At 43.0% G+C, this 15,401-nt stretch overlaps 1 protein-coding gene across 1 annotated transcript; it reads right to left on the bottom strand.

Moving 5' to 3' along the window:
- Positions 1-1,345: 1,345 nt before the first annotated feature.
- Positions 1,346-15,015, bottom strand: aar2 (AAR2 splicing factor). Its single transcript, XM_046364224.1, is given in 9 exon segments — positions 1,346-2,919; positions 3,185-3,355; positions 3,357-3,403; positions 3,768-3,826; positions 6,473-6,622; positions 6,624-6,659; positions 6,661-7,088; positions 7,090-7,134; positions 14,986-15,015. Coding segments are annotated over 9 exon segments (1,116 nt in total). The 3' UTR covers positions 1,346-2,769.
- Between the last annotated feature and the right edge of the window lie 386 nt (positions 15,016-15,401).

A 15,401-nucleotide genomic window follows, 5' to 3' on the forward strand; every position in this document is an offset into this window, starting at 1 on the left:
GATTTCATATGTACAGTTGAAGTCGGAAGTTTACATACATCTTAGCCAAATACATTTAAACTCTGTTTTCACAATACCTGACATTTAATCCTAGTAAAAATTCCCTGTCTTAGGTCAGTTAGGATCACCACTTTATTTTAAGAATGTGAAATGTCAGAATAATAGTAGAGAAAAGGATTTCTTTCAGCTTTTATTTCTTTCATCACATTCCCAGTGGGTCAGAAGTTTACACTCAATTAGAATTTTGTAGCATTGCCTTTAATTTGTTTAACTTGGGTCTAAAAACCTGACTCCGTTTCGGGTAGCCTTCCACAAGCTTCCCACAATAAGTTGGGTGAATTTTGGCTCATTCCTCCTGACAGAGCTGGTTTTGTAACTGTGTCAGGTTTGTAGGCCTCCTTGCTTGCACACGCTTTTTCAGTTCTGCCCACAGATTTTCAATGGGATTGAGGTCAGGGCTTTGTGATGGCCACTCCAATACCTTGACTTTGTTGTCCTTTAGCCATTTTTCCACAACTTTGGAAGTATGCTTGGGATCATTGTCCATTTGGAAGACCATTTGCGACCAAGCTTTAACTGATGTCTTGAGATGTTGCTTCAATATATCCACAATATATCCTCATGATATCATCTATTTTGTGAAGTGCACCAGTCCCTCCTGCAGCAAAGCACCTCCACAACATGATGCTGCCACCCCGTGCTTCACGGTTGGGTTGGTGTGCTTTGACTTGCAAGCCTCCCCCTCTTTCCTTCAAACATTTTTGTTTCATCAGACCAGAGGACATTTGTCCAAAAAGTACAATCTTTGTCCCCATGTGCAGTTGCAAACCGTAGTCTGGCTTTTTTATGGCGGTTTTGGAGCAGTGGCTTCTTCCTTGCTGAGCGGCCTTTCAGGTTATGTCGATATAGGACTCGATTAACTGTGGATATAGATACATTTCTACCTGTTTCCTCCAGCATCTTCACAAGGTCCTTTGCTGTTGTTCTGGGATTGATTTGCACTTTTCGCACCAAAGTGCATTCATCTCTAGGAGACAGAACACATCTCCTTCCTGAGCGGTATGATGACTGCATGGTCCCATGGTGTTTATACTTGCGTACAATTGTTTGTGCAGATGAACGTGATACCTTCAGGCGTTTGGAATTTGCTTCCAAGGATGAACCAGAATTGTGGAGGTCTATAATTTTATTTCTGAGGTCTTGGCTGATTTCTTTAGATTTTCCCATGATGTCAAGCAAAGAGGCACTGAGTTTGGAGATAAGCCTTGAAATACATCCACAGGTACACCTCCAATTGACTCAAATGATGTCAATTAGCCTATCAGAAGCTTCTCAAGCCATGACATCATTTTCTGGAATTCCCCAAGCTGTTTAAAGGCACAGTCAACTTAGTGCATGTAAACCTTCTGACCCACTGGAATTGTGATACAGTGAAATAATCTGTCAGTAAACAATTGCTAGGAAAATAACTTGTGTTATGCACAAAGTAGATTCCCTAACCGACTTGCCAAAACTATAGTTTGTTAACAAGAATTTTGTGCAGTGGTTGAAAAACGAGTTTTAATGACTCCATCTTAAGTGTATGTAAACTTCCGACTTCAACTGTGTATTCTGTATTCTAGACTAGGCCAACCTATTCAACTATTGCTGTACATACACTATTCTATCCTACGTATTCAGATATACTCCATATTCAATCCACATACTGTCCATAATACATACATACATATACATCCACATATACGTCTCATCACACAAAAACACATCTATAATTTTGAATTCCATTCTTTTACTTTTAGATTCTTGTGTATTGTTAGATACTACTGCAGTGTTGGAGCTAGGAGCACAAGCATTTCTCTACACCCTCAATAAAATCTAAGATAGGCAATCCCAAAAAATAACTCATTATTGATGATAGGTGCTAACACAGAAGGACCACTAGAGGCTATCAGTGAAGTTTTCCACATTTCCCCATTCTCCTCTAGAACCATAGAACGATCCATGTAGAAAGTGCCATATTGACCCCATTCCTGATTCCAATTGGACCATTCATTTTAGATGGACATGTGCTTGTTTATGAGTAGACTGGCAGAGAAGTTAAAGACAGAGAGCCAGGGAGGGGGCAGCATGGCCAGAACTAGAATGACACCCCAGCATCAAGAGCCTTGGAGGTCAGTTGTTTTTCCTAAGAATGGTCAAGCTCAAGGCAACACATTTGAAGGGAATAAGAAACAAAGAAAACAGAGGCTTCACTACAGACCTGGGTTCGATCCCACGCTGTGTCACAGCTGGCCGTGACCGGGAGATGACGCACAATTTGCCCAGCGACATCCGGATTATGGGAGGGTTTGGTCGGCCGGGATGTCGTTGTCCCATCGCGCTCTAGCGACTCCTTGTGGCGGGCCGGGCGCCTGCAAGCTGACCTCGGTCGCCAGTGGTATGGTGTTTCTTCCCATACATTGGTGTGGCTGGCTTTTGGCTTAAGCGAGCAGTGTGTCAAGAAGCAGTGCGGCTTGGCAGGGTTGAGTTTCGGAGGATGCATGGCTCTTGGCCTTCGCCTCTCCCGAGTCCGTATGCGAGTTGCAGGGATGGGACAAGACTGTAACTACCAATTGGGGTGAAAAAGTGCTAAAAGTATAATAAATAAAAATACAAATAATACAAATGTAAAAATAAATAAAAAATATAAGTCTCTTCTTTTAGACAAGGTTGCAGTCCTATTTCCTGACCCCCACGTACCTGTGACCCTGGATGTTCTTCACAGCATGCTCAGTCCAGTGTGATCCTCTCAGGCAGTAACACTACAAAAGGGTCACAATCGTCAGGATCTACCTCAGTGGTCAGGTGGGCCTTGAACTTCTCTGCCCTTTTCTGCAGGGTGCTGTCCACCCCAGGCCCACTGGCAAACTGGAAGAAGTCCTGACGGAGAGAAGGGAAATGGAGAGCAAGTTAGACACGAGTCATACCGTAACAAACGCTGGCCGTGTGCAGCAGATTCAACATGTAGAATTATCAGGAATTTAATAGAAAATTACAGACTGTGTTCTGTGGTCAGATGTGATAGGATGGCCACCTGCTGCTTTTAACCAATTTACGGTGCTGTCTGTTTTGTCTTCTAGAACTGGGGAAGATATTCTATAATACAAACATCAGTAATGATTGGGTTTCATTGATGCCAGCTCACCTGTAACGTGGAGGTGAGGTAGTTGTCCTGAGACACAATATCCACAGAGAAGTCTGTAGGTATCTCTCCCAGCTGCTGGTAGAGCACAGCGATGAGGCCCAGGTATAGATCCGGGCTCTCACTACGACACAGCAGGGCCAGCAGATGCTTCCCGTGCTCAAAGCCCTCGTACGTACACGGTCCCAATGAGAAAATACACAAATTCAAAATGCAGCTCACCTGGGGAGAGGGAAAGGCATAGGAGAGAAACAGAGAGAGGCAATCAGAAAGAGAGTTAATTTTCAACTGCTTATGAACGAACACAAAACAGTAATGTGACATATCCAGGTTATTTTACAGCTCTTAGAGCAAAGGCTGTAGTTGTCAGATGTCCTATTAAATATGGTTTATAGTGGTTGAGGATAGGCGCCTGAGGCAGAAAGACATATGACTACAGCATGGTTGCAATCATGTCAATTCAAATGTCTAAGCCCCAATCTCCTTTGATATTTCGCAATCTATAATGTCTAGTCTAAGTTCCTATTCACTTTATCTTCTCCATAAATCAGTCAAATATATCACATAGATCTTACTTCCGTTTCACCTAGCTCATTGAGTGGTTGCTGCTGGTGGTGTTTCTCCAACAGAATGTCCAGGGCATAAAATGACAAGAAAAAGTATGTGAACCCTTTGGAAATAAATCTAAGATTTCTGCATAAATTGGTAATAAAATGTTATCTGATCTTCATCTAGGTCACAACAATAGACAAACACAGTCTGCTTAAAGCAATAACACACAAATAATTATACGTTTTCATGTCTTTATTTCAACACACCGTGTAAACATTCACAGTGCAGGGTGGGGAAAGTATGTGAACCCTTAGATTTAATAACTGGTTGACCCTCCTTCGGCAGCAATAACCTCAACCAAACATTTTCTGTAGATGCGGATCAGACATGTAGGAGGAATTTTGGACCATTCCTCTTCACAAAACTGTTTCAGTTCCACAACATACTTGGGATGTCTGTTGTGAACTGCTCTATCGAGATCATGTCACAGCATCTCAATGTGGTTGAGGTCAGGACTCTGACTGGGTCACTCCAGAAGGTCAGGACTCTGACTGGGTCACTCCAGAAGGTCAGGACTCTGACTGGGTCACTCCAGAAGGTCAGGACTCTGACTGGGCCACTCCAGAAGGTCAGGACTCTGACTGGGCCACTCCAGAAGGTCAGGACTCTGACTGGGCCACTCCAGAAGGTCAGGACTCTGACTGGGCCACTCCAGAAGGTCAGGACTCTGACTGGGTCACTCCAGAAGGTCAGGACTCTGACTGGGTCACTCCAGAAGGTCAGGACTCTGACTGGGCCACTCCAGAAGGTCAGGACTCTGACTGGGCCACTCCAGAAGGTCAGGACTCTGACTGGGCCACTCCAGAAGGTCAGGACTCTGACTGGGCCACTCCAGAAGGCCTATTTTCTTCTGTTGAAACCAATCTGTTGTTGATTTTCTTCTGTGTTTTGGGTCGTTGTCCTGTTGCATCACCAAACTTCTGTTGAGCTTCAATTGGTGGACATATAGCCTAACATTCTCTTGCTTAAATAAAGGTCACTTATTTATTTATTATTTTTTATTGTTGATAAATTTGGGAATTCATTTTTCCGTCAATGATAACAAGCTGTTCAGGCCCTGAGGCAGCAAAGCAGCCCCAAACCATGATGCTCCCTCCACCATACTTTACAGTTGGGATGAGGTTTTGATGTTGGTGTGCTGTGCCTTTTTTTCTCCACACATAGTGTTGTGTGTACCTTCCAAACAACTCAACTGTAGTTTCATCTGTCCACAGAATATTTTGCCAGTAGCGCTGTGGAACATCCAGGTGCACTTTTGCAAACTTGAGACGTGCAGCAATGTTGTTTTGGACAGCAGTGGCTTCTTCCGTGGTGTCCTCCCATGAACACCATTCGTGTTTAGTGTTTTACGTATCGTAGACTCATCAACAGAGATGTTAACATGTTCCAGAGATTTCTTGAAGTCTTTAGCTGACACTTCAGCGTTCTACACTGTGCTTTTTGCAGGACGACCACTCCTGGGAGAGCAACAACAGTGCTGAACTTTCTCCATTTATAGACAATTTGTCACCGTGGACAGATGAACATCAAGGCTTTTAGAGATACTTGTGTAACCCTTTCCAGCTTTATGCAAGTCAACAATTCTTTATCTTAGGTCTTCTGAGATCTCTTTTGTTCAAGGCATGGTTCACATCAGGCAATGCTTCTTGTGAATAGCAAAGTCAATTTTGTTTTGTGTTTTTTAATAGGGTAAGGCAGCTCTAACCAACATCTCCAATCTCGTCTCATTGATTGGACTCCAGAAATGCTGACTCCTGACTCCAATTACAGTGGCTTGCGAAAGTATTCACCCCCTTGGCATTTTTCCTATTTTGCCTTACAACCTGGAATTCAAATAGATTTTGGGGGAGGTTTGTATTATTTGATTTACACAACATGCCTACCACATTGAAGATGTCAAAAAGTCAATATACTGTAAGGTGACTCACCTTTTGTAGCAATTACAGCTGCAAATCTCTTGGGGTGTGTCTCTGTAAGCTTGGCACATCTAGCCACTGGGAGTTTTGCCCATTCTTCAAGGCAAAACTGCTCCAGCTCCTTCAAGTTGGATGGGTTCCGCTGGTGTATTGTGTGTGTTCCTGTTTTGTTTTGTCTTGTTTTCCCACACACCTGGTTACATTCCCTCGTTACTCTACGTGTATATTATCCTCTGTTCCCCCCATGTCTGTGTGTGGTATTGTTCATTCGTTACGTGTGTGACGCTTCAGGCTGGTTTTGTGCCGGGTATTGTTGTAACCCGTGGTTTTGTTAATTGTACCTATTTGTGTATTTGTGCGCTATCGCTTTAACCCTTGGGCCGGGGTGTTGTGAAGCAGTTTGCTTCCGTCTGTTTTCCTCTGCCTGAATAAAGTGTGCCTGTTCACTCATCTCTGCTTTGCTGCACCTGACTTCCTACCAGTTGCACACACTCTGACAGGGATGAATACTTTTGCAAGGCACTGTAGCTTTTGGAGTCATTAGCCTAGGGGTTCACATCCTTTTTCCAACCTACACTGTGAAAGTTTAAAGGATGTATTCAATATAGAAGAAAAATACAATCATTTGTGTGTTATTAGTTTAAGCACACTATATTTGCCTATTATTGTGACTTATATGAAGATCAGATCAAATGCGATGACCAATGTATGCAGAAATCCAGGTAATTCCAAAGGGTTCACATACTTTTTCTTGACGCTGCAGCTCAGGTCTGGGCTATACTGAGTGATCTGGGCTGGGGTGGCTCCAGGAGGGTAGGTCTGCCTGGGGATGGGGGAGAACCTCAACTCAGTCCCATCTCTCGGCTTCATCCTGTGCAGCCTGTCCAGCTCCTCCTTCATGGTCTGACACTTTATCATTCCTAGGCAGGTTCTGTTCCTCACGGGTCTTGGTGTTTGAGCTAAAGTTATGGGATTAGGTTGTTGACGGCACACATACAACCCAGGAGAAGCTGCAACCTTGTGGCTAGCTCCTGGTTCACCCAGGCAGTTAGGGAGACACATTTGTACATCAGCTCGTACTGGTAGGGGCCCAGGAAAGGGTCCAGGTCTTGTAGGCCCACCCAGACCCAGCCCACCTCTTCTTCATTCTGGGAGGCAGAGATGTCCAGATCCTCCTCTTTGGGGTCCCAGTTGGCCAGACAGATCTTGCTCTTTCAGAGGCCTTTTTTAGGGCCTGTTTCACCCCCATGGTCTGGTGCGTTGGAGGAACAGTAGTGGAGGAAGTGGAGGCCTGGTGGGATCATCTTCACCCCCTGGAAGCGAGACCCGACCTGCCAGCTCTTGTAGTTGATACCAAGCTCTGTGCCCTCAAGAACGCTCCATAACAACCAGGGTTGCCCCTTCCTCAAACAACCCCCATGCCACCTAAGGATTTATCATTCATCCATGTTTCTCAAACATCAAATTTTGAAGATGTTGCAAATGTCAAGTTTCTAAGTGTTTAAGGTTAGGTTTAGCCATTATCTCTGAAATTGTAAGGGTTAAGTTTAGACATTAACTCTGAATGGTAAGGTAAGGGTTAAGGTTTGGGATAGGCTTTAAACAAAAATCTCAAAAACAACTTTATATTGCTGGATTCGAATTTACAACCTTTGGAATCAAAGGCAGATGATTATGTTAGGCATTAACTCCGAATGATCCACGTAAGAGTAAAGGTTTGTGATAGGCTTAAAACAAAACTCTCAAAAGTAACCATCTATTGCTGGATTTGTACTTGCAACCTTTGAACTAAGACACAGATAGCTACATACACCTGCCATCCCTGTCCACTCAGCTCTAGCAAAATCAAGACCTAATTGAAGGTAAAAACTGTCACTATTGCCCCCTAGTGACCAGCTTTCATGTATGTGAACTGACGGATGGAAGCTGAATACTGATTTGTATCCAGGGCTCAAAACCCCCAAGAGTCGATTTAGCGTGATTTAGCGTAATAGTAAAATCCCCATCAAAATCTGTGGCTTGTTAAATTAGCGATATCAGTTTTTTGTATGGGTACCAGTGAACAAAATGAATGGAAATATATGGAGATTGTTTAGTGCCCAAAATAAGAGGTTAAATACATGTAAAAATATATATATATATTTGTGTCCTGATCATTCTTATATGTCTCAGATATAGGACAGACATTCCTTTAGAATGTATTTTCTTACTGCTAATCTATGTATGAAGCTGTTAGTCAACGTGTTTCTATGGGCTAATAGCAGTAAAGCCAAATTCAATGTTTCATCAAACAAAAATGTTTCGATACCTTAAGGGGTTCTAAAATTGTAAATCAAATAGCTAAATGATCCTTGGTATGACCATATTGAAGTAGACATTTAAAATGGTTAGGGTTAAGTTTATGGTATGGACGTCCCAAGGATCCAGGATAGCACTAACAGTGCTACAGAGTTCATGTAAACATGACTGTGCATGTGGAATATCTTTCCCCACAGAAACAAAAACCTAAAATGAGAAACGTTCTGGAAGTTATGCAACTTGGAGAGTATCTTGTTTTTTGTCCATTTTGTTAACAATTTCTTATAACAAGAGAACTAAACAATAGGTAATGGCCCATGTTTCAATCATTACAGGAATGAACAACCAATGATGCAGTTTAAGAAACCTTTATCAGTGGGCATCTTGAATAGATTTCATAGAACAACAAATGTATCTATCGGTTTCACAAAAACAATATCTGGATTGTGAGATAGCTAAGAGTTATAAAATGTGTGTGCACCAAGGTATTACAAGTAAATATCTTCACTGCATTGTAAAACCATCCTCTAACAACCATAATTAATGGGGGGAACTCAGTCGGGTCTCAACTTACTGTTGAGAGTTAGAATAATAGAATACACAAGGTGCAATTTCAACATGTGGTTGTGCATCAGCGTTCACTTAATTAGCCCAAGACAGGAAACCCTTTTAGATTGGCAAGTTAGTCTAGCGGCTAGCTATCTAAACTTATAGTAAGCATGATCAGTTCGTTTTTTTTGTGGCCCCCGCCCACATCAAAGTGGCCCATCCCTGATCTATGGTGACCTATAGCTTATACATGTGGGACTGTACAGACAAGAAGTAAAAGGTCAGAAACAGAGGCCTATGGCTGACATACAAACTGTCATTCTACTCTACAAATAAGCTTTTTTGAAACAATTTTGATAAAAAATAAAAACTTTTTTTTTTCAAATTATTTTGTGGGCGTGTACAAACTCTGCAGCTTCTGCCAACAGTTTATCAGTGCCCTGATGAGTCTCATCCTCTTCCTGTTCTTTCCCTTCGTCCTCTGGGCAGTCACACACAGCGCTGTTCTCTTCTGTTTCCTCACCTTAAAGAAAGCAAAGGCAAAACATTGAGGATCCGTCTCATCTCATTACATCGTCGTTGACTGATATACATAATTTATACACATTAACTATCATTATTAAAAAAAGAATCGTAAGTAACAAAAAGCATTCGCCAGAACCATAGTGAAACCTAGCCCTGTCTTTAAAGCAGCCTCACCAGGTCAGTGTGCCTGCAGTTCTGTCTGATCAGCACTGCCATCATCTCTACTGGCTTCTTCATGGCCCGTTGCTCTCTGCTGCCGCCCCCGTGTTCCTGATCCCAGCCCTGACACAGGAATTGCTCCGTCATACCATGGATGGAGCGCAACACGTGCTGCAGCTGCCATAATGAAGCATGGGAAAAGAGTGAATTATCAGGCATACTGTCAAATAAGAGATACACGTTGGAAATACATTTTGTACAATGATTGTGTTGTCATCTGCAATTCACATTTTTATTTCATACATTCAAGAAATCAATCATTCATTCAATCAATCATTCAAACAAACAAACAAAGTTGTAATTGGAGTATAAGGCAAGGGGTAATTGTTTTCACAAAGGGGCATATTAGCTACATCCCCTGTCCATGGTGCTGAAACTGACACACAAACACACACACACACATTTGTTTGTGGGGAGCAAAAAATGATTTCCATTTAACATCCCATTTTCCCTAACCCTTAAACTAACCCTAACCTTAACCATAACCCCAAATCTAAAACGAATTTAAGCCTAAAATATTATTTTTCCTTGTGGGGACCTGCAAAATGACACTGACAATTGTCATTGTTTTACTATCCTTGTGAGGACTCCTAGTCCCCATAAGGATAGTAAAACCAAACACACACACACACATACACACACACACACATACACACACACTACCTTTCCTGAGGGACAATGGTCCCTCTCTTTTGGTATGTCAAAAGTGCCTGTCAGATTCTGTTCCAAGAAAACATACATGTCTGTTAGACAATAAATGGATATACATGTTTTTAAAGGATATAGTATTCATAACAAATCAGTGAAGGCAGTAAAAAACAAGTATTCCACTGTACAGACTTGGCCTGCATAATATTTGTGTAGGCTCAAGCTAGTGCCAGACTTATGGAATACGTTTTTCTGAAGTGTGAATTTTGCATCTGCCATTTTCCATTCAATATAACAGGTAAAATAAATTAATAAAGACACAACTAATAGTTATGTTTGAGATAAAGCCACTTTGATCTTGTGAACAACAGTAACACACTTTCAACGATCTGATGGCCCACATACCAAATTCTGAAGTTCAACGAAGATTAGTTCTCTGTACGTGCTGAGTATATCCGTGTAGTTGCACCTGCGCTTACTGTAGGAGACACCCAACAGCAGAAACACCACGACGCTACGGAGCACAGGCCCGTTCACATACTGAAAAATCAAATAGTGTGTGAGTTAACACATACCTGCCAGTCAGCTTGTTTTATTTCACATTCATTATTTGTAGATTTAATATGGAATGTGTCCTACGCGCGATGCGCGCAATTGAAAGAGTATTTTTGGGCGCACGACATAAACTGTAAGTATATGTCTATATTTAATCATGATCAAACTATTCAACATGCAACAGTTCAGAACAGAGAGAAAACACTATAACATGAGTTGGTTTTATCTGCATGAATGGACCCCGTCTCCAAGCTTTCCATTGATCTAGGACAGCACCCATCGTTACGCAAGTATGCATCACATGTCACCTACCATTTATCATTTTCTATAGGATGATCTTCAGACAAGCAAATCCGTGTCCTCGGGAGCCAGCAGGAGCTGCGGGAGTTATTCGTGATCGTGCTGTGTACATTGTATCCAAAAGGTTAGCCTATTTGGGTGTTTAAAAACGCTTTCATGGGTAAAGTCAACGTGTTGGCAAGCGGACCCAGGATGTGCAGTGATTTTTCCGAAGTTCCGTGTTTACCCAACATCGCCGAAATCCTACTGGCGTCTCTAGTTTCCCTCTCTGTCATGGGTTGCTAGCGGTGGGTTTAGGATTTCAGCAAACTCCAGTCCCATCAAGTCGAGGACAATTTCCACGATCAATCAATCACCTTTTTGGTGTCTTTCGGTTTCGTTGGAGAGATTATAGGAGCAGGGGAGCAACGTTGACAGGTTTAGGTTAGATACTCCCCAATCAGCGTGCTAGGCTATGTACACTTTGGAGACCTTAAAATAGTTCTGGAAAACTGTCGTGCGTAATAGTATAATTATGCTGAAACTGTTGCTTTCAAACTGTTACATTACTAACCGTTGCATTCAAACTGTTCCAATTCAAGTCTATATACAAAGGAATGTCAAATTAATTTCAAAAAAGCGTATACTAAATGGCATATATTATTATTATTATTGTTATTATTATTATTATTATATACAGTGGGGTCCCAAATGATTTGATCCCTTGATAAAGATTAGCAAAAAATACAAAAAAATAAATAATACAAGTACTGAGCTATATTGTATGCTAAAAAAACGGACAAATTATGTTATTTTATACTTACACAATAAATCAGAGAAAGAGATTTTGTTTAACAAGTAAGTAAAAAAAATATATTTTTTAAAGTACCCTCACCTTGCAAGCTCGAGGATAATGATATGAGTATTTTTCTAAAATGCTTGATGAGAATGGAGAACACATGGGAGGGATCTTAGACAATTTCTATATACAGAATCATTCCAGATCATTGATATCCTTCGTCTGTGCTTATGGACTGAAAAATTATACTCAAACCACAGGTTTTTAAATGGGAGTCAAGTCCGGAGGTGGCCTTGCAAAATGTTGATTTTGTGGTGAATGAACCATTTCTTTGTGGATTTGATGTGTGCTTGGGGTTATTGTCTTGCTGGAAGATCCACTTGATTCACTTGGCGGAGGCAAACAGGTTTTTGTCTAAAAGGTCGTGGTACTTGGTAAAGTCCTTGATGAGCCAGTCTGGTTGGGAGGGCTGCAATGATGTGTGGTTGGATTAAAGAATGTTTATGTCCAGTCAGTACTGGAACGTTTACTTTAGACACAGACGGAATCAGCAAATCCCAACCCAGAACATTATGGGTAAAATGCCAAACTGATCTTATATCAGTGTCCAGACACACTGTCCACTTCATCTCTCATTGTGCTTACATCCAGAGCCCGAATGCACACAAACAGACTACTTAGTGTTTTTTGGGTGATTCTCACAAAAATATAATTTTAAAGAGATATTCTTTGGATTTTTTGTAATCCACATTTTCATTTGGAGGAAAAAGAAGACACTATATATATATACAAAAGTATGTCGACACCCCTTCGAATTAGTGGATTTGGCTATTTCAGCCACACCCGTTGCTGACAGGTGTATAAAATCAAGCACACAGCCGAGTCTCCATAGACAAACATTGGCTGTAGAATGGCCGTCATAGGATGCCACCTTTCCAACAAGTCAGTACATCAAATTTCAGCACTGCTAGGGCCACCCCGGTCAACTGTAAGTGCTGTTATTGTGGAGTGGAAACGTCTAGGAGCACCAACGGCTCAGCCGTGAAGTGGTAGGCCACATAGGATCACAGAATAGGACCGCCTAGTGCTGAAACACGTAGCACATAAAAATGGTCTGTCCACGGTTGCAGCACTCACTATCGAGTTCCAAACTACCTCTGGAAGCAACGTCAGCACAAGAGTTGTTCATCGGGAGCTTCATGAAATGGGTTTGCATGGCCGAGCAGCCGCACACAAGCCTAAGATCACCATGCGCAATTCCAAGTGTCGGCTGGAGTGGTGTAAAGCTCGCCACCATTGGACTCTGGAGCAGTGGAAACATGTTCTCTGGAGTGATGAATCATGCTTCAGCATCTGGCAGTCCAACAGATGTATCTGGGTTTGGTGGATGCCAGGAGGATGCTATCTGCCCCAATGTACAGTGCCAACTATAAAGATTGGTGGAGGAGAAATAATGGTCTGGGGTGGTTTTTCATGGTTCTGGCTATGCACCTTAGTTAGTTCCAGTGAATGGAAATATTAACGTACAGCATACAATGATATTCTAGACTATTCTGTGCTTCCAACTTTGTGGCAACAGTTTGGGGAAGGCCCTTTCCTGTTTCAGCATGACACTGCCCCTGTGCTCAAAGCGAGGTCCCTACCGAAAAGGTTTGTTGAGATTGGTGTGGAAGAACTTGACTGGCCTACACAGAGCCCTGACCTCAACCCCATCAAACACCTTTGGGATAAATTCGAACGCCGACTGTGAGCCAGGCCTAATCATCCAACATCAGTGCCCGACCTCACTAATGTTCTCGTGGCTGAATGGAAGCAAGTCCCTGCAGCAATGTTCTAACATCTAATCAAAAGCCTTCCCAGAATAGTGGATGCTGCTATAGCAGCAAAGGGGGGACCAACTCCATATTAATGCCTATGATTTTGGAATGAGATGCTCGACGAGCAGCTTTCCACATACTCGCCAGAGACCCGCAGAGGTGTACTGCCAGGAGATAAAGAAGCTTCAGACAGTAGGCTACGTGTCACTGGTGCCACCTGAGGTAGCTGAACGATCTACTGAGTCCTGGTTTATACCTACCATATTGTACATCACAATGGAAAAGATAGGATTGTGTTTAACTGTTCGTTCCACCATAAAGAACAGTCACTCAATGACCTTCTCCTCCCTGGACCAACCTTGGGACCATCCCTGTCCTCCTCAGATTCTGTCAACATGCCGTAGCTGTAAGTAGTGACATCCCTTCTGCCGATGAAGCAAGAAACCTTGTTAATGTACTGCGGCAGTTGCTCCATACTATAGGCTTTTAGGTACACCGTTGGGCCAGCAATGTACCGGCTGTCATCGAGCACATACTGCCCAAGGCTAGATCAGAAAGCAGTGAACTGTAGCTTTCCCAAAGTAGCACGGACCTCCCGGAACCAACCCCTTTGGCAACGTTGAAACTGCCTCAGAGACTCCTTGAGATATAAGCACCACATTGTGGATCTCTCAAAACCTACAATGAGGAATATCTACAGCATGCTTGCCTGTCAATACCACCCACTAGGCTACATCGTGCCTTTCACAACCCGAGCCAAGGTACTCGCCCAGGACCTGTAGAAAGAAGGGATAGTTTGGGATGAGCCCATTCAACTTCAGAGCCTGCTGGACAGATGGCTTTTCTGGGAACAAGAGATTCCTGACCTTGTCCAGATGGAACTCACCAGAACTTACGCACCACCATATGCTGACAATCCAAAGTCAACCAGAGACCTCCACATATTCTGTGATGCGTCATAGAGATCATATGGCTCTGTTGCCTACATGCAGACTGTGGATGACCAGAAGCAGATGCACATTTCTTTCATTCTGGCCAGGTCTCGAGTTGCACCAAAGAAGCAGCTGTCAACGCCACGCTTGGGGCTGAGTGCTGCACTTACTGGGGCTCAGCTGGCCAGTGTCCTCCAAGCAGAACTCACCACTGCCCATCGAACATGTCATCCTCTGGTTCGATTCAACTACAGTCCTTCATTGGCCCAAGTCAGAATCTTGTAGATACTGTACAAGGTCTTCATAGGAACTTGTGTTGCAGAGATTTAGAACCTTACGGTTGTAGTCAACTGGAGGTACTGCATGTAGATACCGCGAACAACACTGCGGATGACATCACTTGGGGCAATACCTTGAAAGAGCTGGCCCAACCACATCGATGCACTAAGGCCCTGAGTTCCTCCAGCACTTAGAAGATAGGTGGCCTTCAATGCCTTCTGCTGACCCGGAGCCTGATGACAGTGAACTGAAGAAATCAGCCTTCTGCGGACATGTGTCTGTCAGGGAAGGGAAGCTATCCGGAAGCTTCAGCACACCTGTTTGCAATCCCAAAGATGGCGCATCAAACCTGACGCTCCAAAGATGGCAGACCTACCTCCGGCTCTTCTGCGTCTGTACAAGCCATCCTTCTACTCTCCCGTAGTGGATTATTTCGGACTATTCAACATAAAATTGGACGTCGCAGGGAAATGTGATGGGGCATCGTCTACAAATGAAATGCTCAGCCACTGCACCCACCTGACCTCCAGCAGAGCCTGGATGCCAATGCCTTCCTGATGTCTCTAAGACACTTCATTGCACGGCCTGTTGGGAAGATGACTCAGACTTACCTGATGGATGCATTACGACTGCTGCTATCCTGGTCAAGGGTTAGACTTACCAGATGGATTCATCAATGTGGGTGAATACTAGAACTGTAAGACCACATCTTGTATGGATAAATGGACAGTTAATTGGATATTCACAGCTGAGTGACATGGCACAGAATTGCAAACATTGTTAATCTTTAAT

The sequence above is a fragment of the Oncorhynchus gorbuscha genome, linkage group LG10 (assembly GCF_021184085.1).
Source record: "Oncorhynchus gorbuscha isolate QuinsamMale2020 ecotype Even-year linkage group LG10, OgorEven_v1.0, whole genome shotgun sequence".
Classification (NCBI taxonomy): domain Eukaryota; kingdom Metazoa; phylum Chordata; class Actinopteri; order Salmoniformes; family Salmonidae; genus Oncorhynchus; species Oncorhynchus gorbuscha.